Source organism: Hippocampus comes, unplaced genomic scaffold (genome assembly GCF_001891065.2).
Source record: "Hippocampus comes isolate QL1 unplaced genomic scaffold, H_comes_QL1_v1.1 scaffold83, whole genome shotgun sequence".
In the NCBI taxonomy this organism is placed as follows: domain Eukaryota; kingdom Metazoa; phylum Chordata; class Actinopteri; order Syngnathiformes; family Syngnathidae; genus Hippocampus; species Hippocampus comes.
This window is the reverse complement of record NW_017805281.1, coordinates 1573726-1591554: the sequence shown is the minus strand read 5'-3', so window position 1 is coordinate 1591554 and position 17829 is coordinate 1573726. Positions and strand designations below refer to the sequence as shown.

The window sequence follows — 17829 nt, the reverse complement described above, 5'->3', positions numbered from 1 at the left end:
GCGCCCCCACACACACCCACACACACACACACACACACACACACACACACACACACACACACACACACACACACACACACACGTGTACCGCACAAGAGTGATATCATTTATGGCCTGGTCACATTGGCGACCATCTCACCTTGACTTGCATACACGTGGCTGATGTCCGCCAGGTGACCTGCAGACAAGACGAAGATGAAGTCATGGTGTCATGAAGACCCTGATATCATGACGTGTGCATGCACGCTTGTGTGCGCTCACTCTTAGCGCTCAGCTGTTCCTGCACGAGCTTCCAGTACTGCTCTTTGGACAGCAGGGGTGGCATCCCTCCAATCAGCAGGCTCACCTGCACCGTTTGGCTCCGCCTCTCCGCCACATAGAAGCGTGTCTGGTTCATCTGCCACAAAGACGTCTGGGGAAAAACCCACGGACGCACACACATGCGGAACATGTGATATAAGTGCCCACAAAATAGACGTCTCCTTCGTCGATAGAAGACAATCTATGCTAATGCTATGGCTACGTGTCCCTGGCACGCGACTCATTTTAATCACATTCAGTGACAAAATTGATATATAACTGACATGACTTACAAGCTATTGACATGGGCATGGATATTAACTCCTGACACATTTCCCGATGCAACTGACATTTCACTGGCATGTTTCCTGACACCTAACGAACTTGTACTGACACATTTGCTGCCAAGTGACTCATTGTTTGACTGAGACATCTGAAACCTTGCTGACATGTTTTCTAACACATGCTTAACATTTTAGGGGTGTGACTTGTTTCCTGAAACGCGATTGACTTGATCTTTCTGACTCAGATAGGTTCACGTTAACACATGTTAACATATATTTTACGTATCTAATAACGCATGTTCAACATTTAACTAACATTTTTCTTGACATGTCAACAGCGACGTGGCTGATGTGACTGACTTGATTGACACCAGCGGTGACAGTTTCATTCACTGGCAAAAGGCAATCCATGCTGATGCTAGCTGATGGTAACATCAATAACAATTGCTCCATGACTGACCTTCCTGATGTCATGCAGTTTGGCCAGAATGTTCTGCTGCGGTGTCAGCGTTTGCTTCTGCACTGAGGACACACAGAAGTCGTGACCTTTAGTGTACTTTGTAACTGGGAAAAAAAGCCAGAGGCCATGGGGGTCACTGACCTTGTTTGCTGCTCATGAGTACTTCCTGCAAGTCAAATTGTGTCACGCCGTCTTTCTGTAAGGAATAGCAGGACTTTGTTGTTATCATGTGACCGCCTCCTTCTTGTTGCGGAAGGTTCTGTGCTGAAGGTAACGTACATTAAGCTCCAGCTGCTCGAGGGCCTCGGTGAGGACAGATGCCGCCGTGCTGTCCTCAGACACAGACACGCTGACGTGATCCGATCTGGGGCTAAAATGCACACCCACACACTGTTGTTGACTTTGCGCGAGTGCGCGCGCCATCTTGAAAAAGAAGCAGCCTAACCTGGTGACGCCGCCGTACACTTTGATGACCTCAGCGTTGCCCCGTTTGGCCCTCAGCATCCAGGCGTCACCTCCGTCTTTCAGCGAGCCGCTGTTCCGGTTCAGGACATCGTCGCTATGGAGACGCTCAAGTCCGCCCACCTCCTGCAGCTGGAAATGCTGAGGGTCGTCTGGCAGGTAGAAGGCCCGCAACGCCGCCTCCTGTGCCGTGACGCCGACACATCTCAGTGGCATGCACATAGCACCTTTACTGCCATCTCATTGACATGTGACTGACATGTTATTGCTAACTCTTAAAACACCTTCAATCAATTGTATTGATGTGCGGCTAACACCTTAATTGACATTAGGGAAGTAACAGAGATCTTACTGATATGCGATTGACATGTTTGTAGATGCGTTACTGGCACATGACACAAACTCTGGCACGTGGCGTTTGCTGAAATGACATCTCCGAGTGAAATGTGACTGAAATGTAACTGACTCCTTTCCTGGCATGTTGAGCATCTTATTGATATACAATGGATGTGTTTGTAGACACGTTTACTTGATTGTTTACCGTCATGTGACTGATAGGTTGTTGACATGATTTAAGAGCAACTGACATCCAGCTCAAGTGCCCGACTTCTTACTGGCACCTTCACGGATGTGTCTGTGACGTCGTAACAGTTTTAAGGAAGGGAAATTCAACTCGCTGGCGTGATGAGCATCTTACATATTTGATTGACACATGCTTACCGACTGGTTGTTGACATGTCTTATTTGTGACTGAGATTGGATATAAAGTATTCAATGAGACTGTTATTGTTTGTTGATCTTCGTGATGATGACAGACATGCTGTGTTTTCTACCAGAACTTCCTGGTTCCTGGTGGCTCTGACGATGGAGACGAGACGGAAGTGACCGCGCCTGAGGCCGTCGTCGCCGTCATAGACCTTAAGAAACTGTTTGCCTGCATCACAAACCGCAGTTCAATTAGCGGAGTTCCTTTTTTGAAACTCACAAGAGCAGCCGTGCAATAACTGACCATGCTCGGGCGTTGCCGGTTGACCGTCTTTAGACGCCAGAGCGGACGTGTCCACGCCATCGCAGTCATCTGCAGGTGATGTCATGAACATAACAGAACAATATTATCAACATTATGACAATTTAAGACACGAGTGTCAAACTCATGGCCTGTGAGCCGGATGAGACACCCTGCCTCATTTTATGTGGCCCTGCGGGAGACGTCTGGTCCTAACTATTTCATCATTATAAAAACTGTCAACTCATTCTCATTAGGCCTGCATAAGCCACTGGTGTCAAAATCAAAACGATAAAATCCGCTATTTAACTCCATTCAATTTGGAAAAAAGGCGGGCAGGCGTGACGAAAGCAGAGATGCCAGGCAATGAGGAACTACGGCGGGAACATACCCAGCTCGTGGCCGCCAGTCTCCGTGATGCGGAAGCAGTGATGCTTGCTGAAGTTTCTAGATTGGAGGCGCACGCAGGAGGGATGCAGCAGCATGCGGCGCAGACGGCCCAGGGTGCACTGCGGCGCTACCCTGAGATAGCACGCCGCGTGACACTGCGGGGGTGAGAAACAAGTGTCAACACAGATGGCGGCGAACGCTACTCACAACGGGCAAAAGTTCTCTCTGTACTTAAGTTGAAGCAGGGAAAAAAAAAAGTAACCCGCCTATTTTAAAAGTGCAGAAGTCAAATGCAGGGAGGGAAAAGTGAAAGTTGTCAGAAAGAAAAGTCAATTTCAAGTACTGTGAGAAGGTACTTGCACTTTATGACACCCCCCGACCCCCACGGGCGCAGCTACCTCCGCCTACGGCAGGAAGGCACTTCTTACCGTGACGCCGCACCACTCGCACCTCATCCCCGCCAGAACGTCGGATGAGCCGCAGGAGCGCCGGCACAGCTGGCAACGCGCGCCCGACGCCAGGTTGCCCTCCCGCCAGTGGTGGTGAAACGTGTCCTGTGGGCACATGCAACCGCCATGGGCGGAATACGTTCATTTTCCAAATAAAGCGCATCGCGGGAAGTCCCCCGGGTGAGCGGCGGTCACTGACCTGCTGCCGAGTGCCGTCCACGTGACAAAAGCGGCAGTCGGCGCACGTGAAGGCGGCGCAGTCGGCGTGCACGTGCAGCTCGCACACTGAAACCAGAGCAAGAGCATCTCTTGTTTGAGTGTGCTCTTAGCATCCAGGACAAATGAAAATCTATCTAGAGGTGGAACAATTCATCAAATATTCAATAACCAGGGGCGGATCTAGACAAGTTTACCGGGGGTGGCAAAGGGGTGCCTGGAGGTTCAGTTGAACTTTGAACACAACAGCCGATGGGTCTTGAAAATGTCAAAATGCCCTAAAATGGCCGGGAGTGAAGGAGTTTTAAAAGGAGGAACAGTGCGGGAGTAAATTCTAAACTGGTGATGAAAAAGCTTATACGGACATTGAAATTTTAAATTTGCTAATTTATTCTTGACAGATTCATTGACGATAGCTAGGGCTGGCAAGACATTTAGCAAAGCTGGCAGCTGCCGATTGTCTCAAAGAGAGTGCCCGCTGGCTGTGGAACCACCAAAATTGGGCTGACCTTCGCAACGGAGAGCGCCGTTTCCCTCCGTCTGCTTCCTGCAGACGCAGCACATGCGCCTCTTGTGAGTGTCCGGACCGAAGCAGTGGGCCACGGGGATCTGTAGGCGTTAACGTGAACACTGCGGCGTCATCGTGTGATGTCATCAACAATGAGAATGACGACAATGCGCTACTCACCCGTACGGCAGAGGGCGCCATGCTGGAGCACAGCGAGCGAAGCGTCTTCAGACATTTCTCGTGACACATCAAGTTGCACACTGAGGAGAACGCAGAAGAGAACACGCAGTACTGTATATGTTTAACCATAGAATCAAAAGACACCTTTGACACAGAACACACATCACCATGACAACAGAGGGCATATTTCAAACAAGACACATTTTGCCAAGGCAAGGTAGATTTAAAAACGATAGACATCACTAAGCCAACAGAGGACATTCAATGATTATTTGAAAAAAAAAAGTTTATAAGTTTTAACATGTATACAATTAAACACAGGTGTAACATGATTTTCAAATCATCGCATTTTCTTTTTATTTATCTTTAACACGACTTCCCAACCTCATTGGAATTGGGTTTGTATTTAAGGCACAACACATGGTAATGCTATCACCATGGCAACAGAGAAGCTTCAACAACAATTTGGTATCATGTGACAAAAGACACATTTTCATTGGCCAAGGACACACACACACACACACCAACACCAACACCAACACACACACACACACACGCACACACACACACACACACACACACACACACACACACACTAAGACTTCTGTTTCCATGACGACCAGAGGATCCAAGAGAACTGCTTCTCACATTGAGAAACACAAGCACACACTTTCACATTCTGCTCCTCACACGGATGACGGACAACGCGTGTGTTACTGGGCAGAACATGTGTGTACACGTTGTGTGTCTTTGTGAGGACCACTTTTAATGTGAAACAATTGAAAGTGCATTGAGGACATTTAAAAAGACAGTGAGGACATTTAAAGACATGCTGTGAACATGGAAGCATAGGAGAGATATTTGGAGACATTGATCGAGATCATAAGAAGGTTTTGTGTGTATGAGCCACCAGGCATATGTCAGAAGTGGGCGCCACACTCTCCGCGGCGCAAGCAATCGCCATTTTCCATGTTTAGTTTTCTTGGCGTTTTTTTTCCCCTTGGCACTACATGCCACGACTGACAACATGGAACGTGCGTCCTAATTTTTAATCATGACTTGGAAATTGCTCCGAAAAGCAACAAAACATTACAATACTCGCACAAATTATCTATGCTAACCATGTAACAGGCAAAACAATTAAATGCTCTTCCACTAGATGACAGAAGGTACAAAGGTAACCTGTGAATTAAGTTTTTGTGGATCATTCTGTCAAATGGTGATTTTTTTTCTGATATGAAATGTGTGCCTTGGCTCAGTAAAAGTTAGGAAACACTGATCACACACATCAATGGGGTGAATTTTCAAAACACTGCGTGCACTCGTGTATAATACTATCCCTCAATCTTTCGTGATTTCCTTTCAGCAAAAAAATGTGTGTTATTCTCAAGAATACCGGTAGTTTCTTTTTCGTTGAAAAGTCAAGCTAACACTTCAAGAATTAAATTTGTACTATGACCTATGAATAAATCAGCTTACGAAAAGCCTCTCGAAATGCTTTGTTCATATCTTGGGAACTTTTCAAAGAAAGCAAATCTGCAGAAATTGTATGAAATATGTAAGCTGCTAATTTCATCAATCACTTATGAATCAGACATGGGCCTTATGCTATTTCCAGAGGTTGAATTGGGCATAAGTAGAAATGTCCACATAAATTTTGGTGGCAATTGATCATCGTTTTTCGAAATTATGAACGATGTATGTACAGTGATTTTAAAAATGGACAAATTGTGTCCGGTTCCTCCGCTGACTCCCACCAAGACTTTGGGAAGTGGAAGGGAGGCGCGGCTATATTGCTGTCGAGAAAGGAGCGTTTTTGAGAGTAGTTAGTTATTCATCGATTTCTCCAAAACTAATTGATAACATTGAAAATGCAAGCTGATATCATTGTGCTGATCAAAAACTACACACGTTTTTGAGTGAGAAATAGCTATTTGAAGACACGATTAGGACGTTTGCAACAAAAAAACAGTGGGCCGATTGATGGATTCATTTCAGTCTAGACATGCAAACACAACGGAAAGACATTGATAACATTTGAAAACACAGCGAGGATATTGAAAGTGGCAGTTCAGAATCTAAATCAGAGTAACGACGTTTGACGACACAAACGTAATTGTGGTGACCGTTGACATGTTGTTGACATGTTGTTGGTATGTTGTGCTGTACCTTCACACAGGAAGCCGAGCAGCCCCCACAGGAAGTCGCTGCAGTGGTGGCAGAAAGTGGGCTTGGTGAGCGTCACCCTTTTGAAGCTGTGACCAAGAGCGCAAGACTCCTGCTGGCGTTTCTTGGTCCCCGGCGGACTCTCCGTCACGTTCCGGCTACTGTCCACAGATTCCGCTCGAGCCGGACTGCCGTCCGCCATGCTTCGCGTCACGTCACGTCACGTCACAAACATCACGTCACGTCATGTCACGCATGACGTTTTTAACAAAAGTATTAAACGTCCATGCCCACCGCGTTCGAAGCCCGACAGTTCAACACGAGCGCGTTTGGGTCCACGAGGGTACCTTCGAGCTGTGACGTCGCAAGCCGGCGTGGGTCCCGCCCAATTTGCTTCCACAAGATCCCGATCGCGTTCGCGCGGCCGGGTCTCGCTCGCGCGCGCAGTGAATGGTCACGATTCAAGACTTCCGCCTTGGGGCCGGAGGGTTGGGGGTCACGTGATATAAAGCGCGTGCACGCTGCTAGCGTTCACGATTGAGTCCCGCAAGTATATATGGCCTACTGATATATATGTCCGTGCATGGAGCACGAAAACAAAAACGCAGACGGTAACAAGTGGAAAACGAGCTGCTACTTCCGCCGTCTTCTTCGCAGCGTTCATTGAAAGAGAATAAATGCGTCACGTCCTTCCTGCCTTTGCCATTCCCTACTTTCGTTTCCGACACGATGACGTCACTTCTTACTGAATATACTGTATTATTGAAGTGTCTGTCAAGAGCATTTCCTTGTAATTTCCTGTCACCAAGCGCTGAGCTGCACTTACGGAATTTGGCCACGTGGTGTCAGCGTGACTCCGCAAAAGTCAATGGGAGTGTATGAATCGCGTGTGCGTGTTAGTGTATGTACTGTCGTCGTGTGCGCGTGTGTGTGCGCGTGTACGAGTGTATGCGCGTGTGTGTATGTGAGTATGTGTATGTGTGTGTGTGTGTGTGTGTAGCAGGGGTGTCAAACTCATTTTTAACACGGGCTACATCTTATGGTTCCCTTGAAGGGCTGTTATTACTGCAAACCTATATAAATGTGTGCTAGCCTTTTGTTCTCATACATGCAAAACAAAACGATGGACAGCTAATTTTGAAATCGTAAACCAGTAAATTGTTTGATCAACTATTTTTCGATGTATTTTATAGAGGGCATTCATGACAAAAAAATTCCTGCAATAACTCATATTTCCGTGTGTATGAGGGCGCTGGCGCACCGAAATGAGACAGGTCCACACTTATAACGTGTCAATGCCGCCATGGCACGAAATATTCTGTAAAAAAATGTATGTCATCTTCATTCTTGTCGAACGCAAGCCAAAAATTGTGATTACAGTACATTTGGTAAGTGTTTTTAATTGTGGAAAAAAAATAATAAAAAAATAAAGATGCCCTATTTCAGATTGACCAGAGCATGTTATTGTTTCTTGTGATGTACTGTAATTTACCATTTAAATCAGGGCTGAATCCTCGAGAAAAGTAAAGTGCAACCTAAAAAAAGATAGTTTAAATAATTGTAAGATGAACATTACTCTTTGCAAGGAAAATAGATGTCAACATGAAATGCAATACAATGAAGATAAAAACGTGCAAAGGATTCATTTTGCGACCTTCCGAAAGTGACAGACTAAAAAGTCTCAAACATCAGACAAAAATCCTCCTCGGTTTGAGAAGTTGCGTTTGCAGCTAAAATGTGTTTGTTAGTTTGTTTGTTTTATTTCTTTAATGGAAGTGAAGTGGACAAACACGGCCAACGTAGAAGCCACAGAAGATGAACGTTCAATACGTACAAAATATACTAAAACCAATCGACGTCCGCCTACCTGTTTTGTCCCTCTCAGGCTCCTCCCTCGCTTCTTTCTCCCCTCCTCTCCTGCTCTTTTCCCTCCCTCCCTCGTCTATCGTCATTCTCGCGGATGCTGCCTCCACATCAACACCTCTTTCTCTTTCGCCCGAACTCGCTCTACAATCTGTCTACCTGTCTCTCTCTCTCTCCTCCTCCTCCTCTCCTTCCTTGCATCTTTCCTTTCCTTCGTCCCTCGCTCAATCGCTGCCCCCCTTCCCCTTTTGCGACCCGCCCCCCTCTCGGTGCGGACATGCTGAGGTCGGTGTGGAGATGAGGTTCCGCAATGTGTCCTTCTTGACGCTCTTGTTGTTTGGACTCTGCGGGCTGGTCTCGCTGTCCTGGTACACCGCCTTCAGCTCCTCCAGAGGTAAGAACCCTTGCGCACACGTGACACGCGCACGCACGCACGCCTGCACGGCTCGGGAAGAAAAGAGAGCAGAAGATGGTGCTGATGATGATGAAGAAGAAGTGAGGCTGCAGGCGAGGGAGGGAGCGCTCCATTCATGACAGAAGAGGACGGGGGAGCGCTTGGTTTGTTGGTGTCAGGTGAGGTGGGGGGGCTTAGGGAGACATGACCCTCCACGCTGGGCCGACAATGGGGGCGACGGGGGTATCGGATCCTTGTTTGGGGGCGTGGCAAGTGCCATTGAGGTGGAGATGAAAAAAGGCCAGAAAAGATGGAAAGCGAACATCCCTGATATCCAACTTAAGGTCCACGTATTGGAACCCTCTTTGTCCTCACGAGTAAATAATTCAGCACATCAGAAGAACAAATTTGTCTTCGGGACAAATATTTCGCCTGTGTCACACACTAGAAGCCTTCAGGAGCCTCGTATAGCATCTAAATGCCAACTTGTTGTTTTGCCTTATGTAGTAGTTCTAGAAGTATGAAAAAGTTGTCGTCTAAGTCACATCAAAAAGCATAATATTTTTCGTAAAGCACGCTACTAGAACAACTTTGTCTTAATAGTACTATTTTTTTTTTCCCCGCCGCTAGTGCCACTTTTGGCTTCTAGAATCCAGTTCAACCTTACTGGTGTAAACGACTGGACTCCACTATTGTTGCACTAGTTGGCATGTGTCACAAACTAGTCGCCTCAAAATGCGCACTTACAGTATTGCCTCATTCGTAACATGTCCTACTAGTATCCCAAAGTTGTCCATTTTTTGAAATCAAAAAGCATTCTAGTACAAAGAAATCAGATAAATGGTGAACTGGCTCTCCGTAAAGAACAATAGTTGAATAATGAAGGCACACTAGTAGAACTGTCACTTAGCAATAATGTACATGCCGGACTTGAGGAGAAGAAATGACCTTGGAGGTCATTAATGAAGCGCTTGGTTTGCCCCACAGCACGTGCCGGCCTGCTGCAGCATCTGTGTGATTGTCTGTGTTCCAGAGGAGTGCTTCCTTTTGCCTCAGTGGAGAAGTTAAAAAGCCTGGTAGGGAGGCAAGGGGGTGCGCTTGTTTTGCTCCACTGCACAAAATGCGTCAATGTGGGGAGAGAGAAACAACAAGTGCCTACTCAACAAAGAAGAAGCGTTTGATTTGTGGTGCTGCACATGACAGTTGGTGCTTTGATTGAGATGCAACCAATACTATCGTCTCCAGGGATCACTTGGTTATTCGTACAGCAACTGGCCGGGGAAAGGGGAGCTCACACAGTTGCTGTGACATCAGCTGGAATGGAGAGTTGGCCATGTTGAGGGCAGCAACACTGGAGCGGTGTATTGTGTGTGTGCGTGTGTGTGTGTGTGTGTGTGTGTGTGTGTGTGTGTGTGCGTGCGCGCACAAATTTATGTCTATTTGTCAATGTGCATTTGTAAGAGAGTGTGAGAGAGCATGTGTGCTCCTGTGTTTGTGTGTGTGTGTGTGTGTGTGTGTGTGTGTGTTACTGTTTTAATGTATTGTGTATTTTTGTGTCAATCTTTGAATGTGTTTGTGAGTATTTGTTTGTGTGAAAGAGAGAGGCTTGCAACTGTGAGTGTTTGTGTATTTCAGTGTATTTGGATGTCAGTTCGCACGTGTGAGAGAGAAATTGTCTGCATCCGTGTGTCAGTGAGTGTGTGTGTGTGTGTGTGTGTGTGTGTGTGTGTGTGTGTGTGTGTGTGTGTGTGTGTGTTTGCTGCACGCAGATGTTTCCGGCTGGGATAACTCCAATGTGCGCAACATATCAGGGGACAAGTTTTTCCATGGGGGGGCTTGTTTTGGGATGCGCCGCATACCATCCGGGTGGCGACAGATGTGTTTTTTGGCGGGCGTCCACGGATGACATCACGTGAGCACGAACGTTGACACAAAGACTTGTGAGAAGCACGTGACACTTCCACACCTGAGTGTCACGACACCACCATGCTAATGGCTTGGCACGTCAAGACGGCTGCTAGCTTCAAAATGGTAAGCGGTGTTGGGGTAGTGCAGTCTGTAAACATTTACGCTGCCTTTCTAATTTTGTTGAAAAAGGTCAAGATGAAAAGGTGGAACGGAGGGAAGAAAAGGCAGGGCTCTTTCAAATGATTTCGACTCTACTCTTCCTGTCCACAAGGACTACAAAAAGCCTGCTTGTCGTATTCAGTTTAGTCAGAAAATCACTGAAGAGGCCAAACTTGCACTGTTGTTGAGTAATCATTCTTTTGATGGTAAGGGAATGATGAATGATTCAAAATGCAGGATTCGCTCATTCCTGATTCCTTATTCCATTGATTGTTTCAATTTTAGAGACAACAGTGTAGTCCACTATATCAAAATCCCTCCTTCATGATGATTAGGGAGTACAATGGACCCCCACCTATCATCTATCCATCCATTTTCTGATCCGCTTATCCTCATAAGGGTTGTGTATACATACTGGCGCCTCGGCCTCACACTGCAGAGGTGCAGGGTTCGATATTCCAGCTCCAGCCTTCCAGTGTGGAGTCTGCATGTTCTCCCTGTGCCTGCGTGGGTTTAAGAATAATAATAATAATAATGATGGGCATCAATATTAAGTGATTATTTGCTATTCACAAGAAGATAGCCAGGTTCCGATCCCCCGCAAACAGCGGGGGTTCACTCTATTCAATTAATAGTGTGATTTCCAGTGATGGAACAGTGGAGGTCTATTATATACAGTAAAAATCCTTATATAGGGAATAAGTAAATGATTCCCAGCATAGCCAATATACTGTATGTGTATTTTGTGTATGGCAGCCTTACATTTCAAAAGTCAATGTGTGTGCGCGTGCGTGTCTGTGTGTGATGTTGACAATGCTGTACTGTGTTATACCTTCAGTGGCTGCCCTCCAAAAAGAAAGTAAGCTTGACTTGTTAACAACACAGACTGTGTTTGACTCTGGGGGGGTTAGCAGGCTTGTGGAAGGTAGAGGCGAGTATTGGGGTGAGGTGTGTGTGGGTGTGTGTGTGTTTGTGTGCGCTCTGCAAGTTCAGACAAGCATGCTTGCTGACTTTGGTCTCGGGTGCTTTTTTTCCCCTGTCCCTGGCTGCAAACAAACTACAGCGCTTAAACAATCCTGGACAAAGCACGTCAACATTTCTCCTTCCATTGCGTGAGTGCGGCATACGCCAAAAACCTAACACCTTCTTCCTCCAACGTTCCCAGGAATCAGTTCTAATGAGTTGGCAAACGCTACAGTGGAATCTCGACTGAGGAGTTTGTCCACTCACCTGCAAGTTTTCTGCTTTGTGTTGCAAGGCAAAATATGAATTATGAGTGAGATTCAGTTATGACGTCCCTCGAGTGTAATGTCCTGGCATGCAGGCAAGGAGAGCAAGAGTCGCCTCTTTCAGTCGTGTATGGCAAAGGACAAGTCAATCAAAAATCCAATTTCAACATGGCAACACTTGCAAGGAGCATGGAGCCGTTGCAACTGAGTCTGGCTTGAGTTGGCCACGCGACTTAAAGACACACATCAATTCATTAATGCAACAATACATTTGTTTCTATATCTTTTTTGTTGTTGTTGATTAATTGCAATGTGACTCCACTGGAGGTGATTGACACCAAACATGTGAGCTGCAAGTGCAAAAGTCAAAGTCCTCTTAAAGGTTGTGTGTGCGTGTGTGTGCGTGTGTGTGTGTGTGTGTGTGTGTGTGTGTGTTTTTAGAAGTATATTTAAAGGCTCATCACATGATCTAAATATAATCAGTATTGTGATGCCGTATCCAGGGGCTGTAAGAGACCTGACACTTCAGCTTATAACCACATTAAAACCAAAGCTCGACATTGTTCATGTACACACCAACTTAGTGTAGGTGTACGTGTGTGCCCGAGCGTCATGGAAAGAGTTTTGAACACGTTGATAGTTTTATGTGGATGTTTTGCTGCATTAAATGACTCACTTTGTAGTGTTGTGTGTGTGTGTGTGTGTGTGTGTCATTGCATGTGTGTGAGTGCAGTATTAAATGGAAAGTTGTAATTGTCCTCCGGAGGCTCATCAGTCTCTATGACGACTTGTTGCTTCCTGCATCCATTCTTGTTTTTGCGCTCATAAATGCTGCATGACAACAAAGAGACACACACACACACACACACACACACACACACACACACACACACACACACACACACACACACACACACTCACAAATTAACCAACACGCCCCGCTGTACGTGCGCGTGAGTAAGAAGTGATAAATATTTGACGAGAGCTCAGCTTTCATCTTGAAGGTTTCACCTCTTTTATACGGGCAACGAATCAACTTCATAAGCGTGATTGAATGACACTCCAGCAGCGCGACTTGTTCTGCGTGTGATGATGAAACCACTAATGTCGAAAGAAACATTTGGTCGGCTTGAAGAGACCAACTCAAGATGAAAAATCAGCTCCTCTTCCTCCTACTGACAAACCATCTGTGTGTATGTGTGTGTTTGTTGTCTGTGTGTGCGCGCGCGTGTGTGTGTGTGTGTGTGTGGGTGTGTGTTTTGGCGCGTGTGTGGGTGTGTGTGTGTGTGTGTGTGTGTGTGTGTGTGTGTGTGTGTGTGTGTGTGTGCCAGATGGTGACATGCACACTTGTGTTTGTGTGTTGGTTAGGAGCCAAACGAGACTGGGTGAACGGTTCATTTTACTTGAGAATGTGACACCCCCCTTGAGTGTGTGCACACGCAGTAATCGATGACCATGTTAAAGCTCACACACACACACACACAGACATATACACACACACACACACAGACATATACTGCACACACACACACACACACACACACACACACACACACACACACACACACACACACACACACACACGCACACACAAATGGAATGACTGTCCACTATAAGTCCATTATATCAACATCCGTATGTATTGATTAAGGAGAATTTGATGAATGCATTTAATGCCTGGGTGTCCAATTGTTTTCTTCCAAGAGCCGCATACAGAAAAGTATTCGAGGGCTGGTTCGACATTCTCCAACAATCAAGTAATTGTGTAATATAGTTATTATAGCTTTTTTTTTGGGGGGGGGGGTCATTTTTAACCTCTGTTAAAAGTGATAAGAATTAGGCTTTTTCCATTTTTAGATGTTGGCCGTAGGCCCATATCTCGCTAGAATAGAGCCACCCTTGCCCCTGCCCGGAGCAGATCACCACATTCTGAAGCAAAGCAAGAGTCATTTGTAATAAGATGACCATTTTTAAAGCAGTGTTTACTCGAGGGTCTTCATGATTCATTCATGTGATCCGACCTTGACATAAACAGCAGCAAGTGGAGGAAGACATTTTTGTCCACTGAAACAAAATTATTTTTATTCATGAGGCATTAGAAAGCAAAAAGAAGAACTCTATCTTCAGCGTTGGATTCGTAATCGCTATTCACATTGCGAAGGCGGATGTCACAACCGGCCCACTTTTTCAACACCCAGGCCATGTGGAAAGTTATTTTTGTATATGCTAAGGGCTGCTAGGGACTCATTTATGGGTTGCAAATGGCCCCTGGGTCACAGTTTGGACACCACTGCTGAATCATTTCAGCCTGAGACGAATCCACCATCTCAAGCCCAGTGTATGAAAATACTTTGTTGTGATTCAGGAGTAAGGAATGAAACTCAACATCATGACTGCCATCTGGCCCGAGAGAAGAAGGAAGGTCAAACAGTCGTTTGAGAATTATAGTTTACTTTACTTTATTACAACATACTTAATGACTTTTTTTAAAAATCTTACACTCAACAAATACTCTATATGTTAGAAACAAAAAAACTCGAACTAATACTAATAAAAACTAAACTAAAACAAAGAACTTTCAAAGAAAATGCACGCTAATAAAAACTAACAAACCCGCCCTAAAAACTAATTAAAATGGAGCTGAATGACAAAAATAGAAGTCAAAATGAAATAAAAACCAACCATAATGAAAACTCCAAAGATTTCAAGGAGCGACGGTCTGAGTGAAAATGTTGATTAGTCGCCGCTTATTGGAGACACATGTCACTGCAGCTGAGTTGAATTCAATCCACTTTGATCCAGTCTGGTCCAGTCCAGTCCGGTCTCGTCCTCCTCTGAGAGAAGGTGTTGTGGAATAGTGACTGGCAGGTTGTGACAGGCGTGGCGCTTGAGGCGGCCTTCAGGCGTCTGCATGGACTTGAGACGTTTGGAACAGTGATGCTCTGTTCGGCGTCTCGGCTCGTTTCCTGTTTAACAGCCTTGACACACACGGCAGGCACACAAGGGATGCAGTATACCGGTCGGCAGCTGTGTAGGCCGTGTGGTTGTGGAGAAATGGACTGGTCGCCAGTTAACCTCAGGGAGTGTCGAGAGAAATGGCAGAGGTGGTCGCCACACAATATCAGGCCACATATACACCCTCCATTTGACTGGTCTCCAGTCCATTTCAGGGCGCCTAGACAAATAATGGATTGAGCGTCCTTTTTGTTTGTTTGTTTTTTTCCATTCTCAAATCACCTGCTGAAGACGAGCATCTCCAAATATGCGTGTGTGCGTGCATCATCGAGGTGCGGTCACCATGGCAACCGCATCCCCATCAACCAATCAGATGGAAGGTCACTTCAGGGTCAAGTGCTGTCAAGCTTCAGCTAAGTTCAAACGCTTGAACTCTGATGCCCTGGGTCACACGCTATGCCGTCATCTTGGATGCCGACATGCTGGTGATCTGCTGACCGACCGCCCCTCGCTGGTCACTCGGCAACACAACACATGTTGATGTGACTGCGCGAGCATAGGCACACAGGAAAGCATGATCTTATAGACAGGAAGTACAGCCACGCCGCTATGCCAACAGGAAATGGATGCTTGGTGCATAGAGGAAATGAGCTGTCCCACCCAGCTACACAATGCATCTTAAATACTTCCATAGAACACTTCCGAAATACTTCAGAAACGTGTTGAAAGTCACAGTAATAAAACTCCAGTTGGTCAGCTGTAAATATTGAAAACCTTTCCAGCTTGGCTGCTGTCCACACGTTGGCACCACATTTGAATCTTTGGCATGACAATCATCCCTTTGGAAACAATGACCTGATTGTGTGTGTGTGTGTGTGTGTGTGTGTGTGTGTGTGTGTGTGTGTGTGTGTGTGTGTGTGTGTGTGTGTGTGAGCTATGACTGACTTTTGCCATGAGAAAACCTTGCAACCAGACCTGTCCAAATTTTGATTGCAGATCTCTGCACTAGAGCATGTGCAATAGTTTTGATGCTTTGCCTTTCATGGTCCCATTTAACAACGTTTGACTTTCCTGGAATCATGTTTTTCTTGCTCTTTGATGACATGAAAGCTGCTTATAGGACTCTCACGTTAGGACCACTCACTCACATACATTCAGTCCATACTGTGCATAATAAATATCATGTAATCCACTAACTGCACTCATCCTCATAAATGGACTGTCATGTCAACTCAGTCTATTCACTTTAATCCACATGGGAAAACAGATGTTAGTACATGTCACATTCTTGTTTATTTAGTACTACTGACAATGACAAAAAGTCTGGTCCATGGTCTGGGGTAATGTCCTGCTCTGTGTTCTGACCTATGTTTTCATCCCTATTTAGGTCTATGGACATTCAGATTCAGATTCAGAAAACTTTGACATGGCAATGTTTAAGTCTGTCTGTTTTATGATTTGTCTATATTCTGTTTCATAGTCTGGTCTATTGTCTGGTCCAAAGTCAGGCTATCTTTTGGTCCCTGGTATGGTCAATGTTCTGGTCCATGATCTGGACTATTTCCAGGTCTATGCGTTGATGAATTTGGCTAAATTCTGACCCAAAGTCTGGTAAATGTTATGGTCTACAGCTTTGTTTAGACCTATGTTCTAGCATAGTGGATACTCTGGTCTACATCCTGCCATGTGGTCTTGGCTATGATGGGGCGTACTTGTTTTTTACTTGTCTATAACCAGATCCTTAGTGTGGTCTGTGTCCTGATTCATGGTCAAATCTACATTTTGGCTCATGATCTGGTCCATAGTTTGGCCAATGTTGCGGTTCCTGGTCTGGTCTTTTTCCTATTGTCGAGCAGGGTCCTGGGTCATATCCTTCCTTAAATTCTGGTCTATGTTCTTGGTTATGTTGGGATCTGTGTGCCTACAATCTATTCTGTAGTCTTTCTGGTCGATCGTGTGTTCTGATCAATGCTCAGGTGCTGGTCTTTGTTCTATGGTCTTCCATATGTTCTGGTCCATAGTCTTGGCGATGGTCTGACAATGCTCTCATCCATAGTCTAGTCAAATTTGTGATTAATGATCTTGGCTATTGGCCTTGTCCGTATTCTTGTTCACACAGTGGAAAAAAATGTCTTTTGAATGTTGTTATATAAAACATACATATGATGAAAATGTGGTGGTTTCTTTACTTCATGGACAAGAGGAGAAAGTGCCATCAGTTGAACAAATTTTAATCACGGGCGACCAATGATGAATTTTTGAGTGCTCTCTGCTATATATTTTAGTCCATAATCAGGTCTAAGTTTTGGTCCATGGTGTAGTTGATGTTCTGGGCCTGGTCTGGTATTTGGCTATGGTCTGACACAGTTATCGTCCATAGTCTGTTCTCCATTCGTTGGGTTGTATGGTTCTATAGCGTAGTTTGTATTCTAGTCCATACTCAGCTCTCTGTTCTGATCTATCGTCTGGGCTATATTCTTGACCATGATCATGACCATGTTGTTGTCCATGTTGCAGTCTTTCAGGCTGATGCTATGTCAGGCACCAGAGACATGGACATGGTACCCCATTTATGATTTGGGACTTGACTTGACATGTTGTTCATGTTGTGTGGCTCAATTAGGAGATGTGGTGGACATCTACCAGCGGGAATTCCTGGCCTTGAGGGAGCGCCTGCACTCGGCCGAGCAGGAAAACCTGCGCCGTTCCAAAGAGCTCAACCTGGTCCTGGATGAGATCAAGCGGGCCATCGCCGAGAAGCAAGCGCTCAGGGACATCAACAGAACCTGGAGCAGCCTCTCCGGTCTGGAAATCCGCAAGTCACACACTCTCACTTCCTCATGACCATTTTCGATAGTGCTTGTCCTCATTGGGGTCAAGGGTCAGCTGGGGCTGCCCCC

At 45.7% G+C, this 17829-nt stretch overlaps 2 protein-coding genes across 3 annotated transcripts in view; one reads left to right on the top strand and one right to left on the bottom strand.

The window, feature by feature from the left end:
* dgkq (diacylglycerol kinase theta) overlaps positions 1 to 7135 on the bottom strand; it is a 14391-nt gene extending 7256 nt beyond the window's left edge. Inside the window, exons 1-15 of one of the 2 annotated variants that reach the window (XM_019871390.1) lie at positions 6716 to 7135; positions 6425 to 6624; positions 4256 to 4335; positions 4077 to 4176; positions 3551 to 3636; positions 3331 to 3456; positions 2904 to 3057; positions 2516 to 2584; positions 2340 to 2440; positions 1490 to 1689; positions 1324 to 1414; positions 1186 to 1240; positions 1045 to 1106; positions 262 to 412; positions 140 to 178 (exon numbers count right to left, since the gene is read on the bottom strand). In XM_019871390.1, coding sequence (XP_019726949.1) covers positions 140 to 178; positions 262 to 412; positions 1045 to 1106; positions 1186 to 1240; positions 1324 to 1414; positions 1490 to 1689; positions 2340 to 2440; positions 2516 to 2584; positions 2904 to 3057; positions 3331 to 3456; positions 3551 to 3636; positions 4077 to 4176; positions 4256 to 4335; positions 6425 to 6623 — 1513 coding nt within the window. In that variant the 5' untranslated portion in view covers position 6624; positions 6716 to 7135. Of the gene's footprint in view, positions 1 to 139; positions 179 to 261; positions 413 to 1044; positions 1107 to 1185; positions 1241 to 1323; positions 1415 to 1489; positions 1690 to 2339; positions 2441 to 2515; positions 2585 to 2903; positions 3058 to 3330; positions 3457 to 3550; positions 3637 to 4076; positions 4177 to 4255; positions 4336 to 6424 lie in introns of both variants that reach the window. The other variant, XM_019871389.1, reaches the window with a different exon arrangement.
* Positions 7136 to 8358: 1223 nt separating this feature from the next.
* mgat4b (alpha-1,3-mannosyl-glycoprotein 4-beta-N-acetylglucosaminyltransferase B) overlaps positions 8359 to 17829 on the top strand; it is a 20318-nt gene continuing 10847 nt past the window's right edge. Inside the window, exons 1-2 of the mRNA XM_019871384.1 lie at positions 8359 to 8678; positions 17553 to 17732. Of these exons, the coding sequence (XP_019726943.1) occupies positions 8582 to 8678; positions 17553 to 17732 (277 nt within the window). The 5' untranslated portion in view covers positions 8359 to 8581. The remainder of the gene's footprint in view (positions 8679 to 17552; positions 17733 to 17829) is intronic.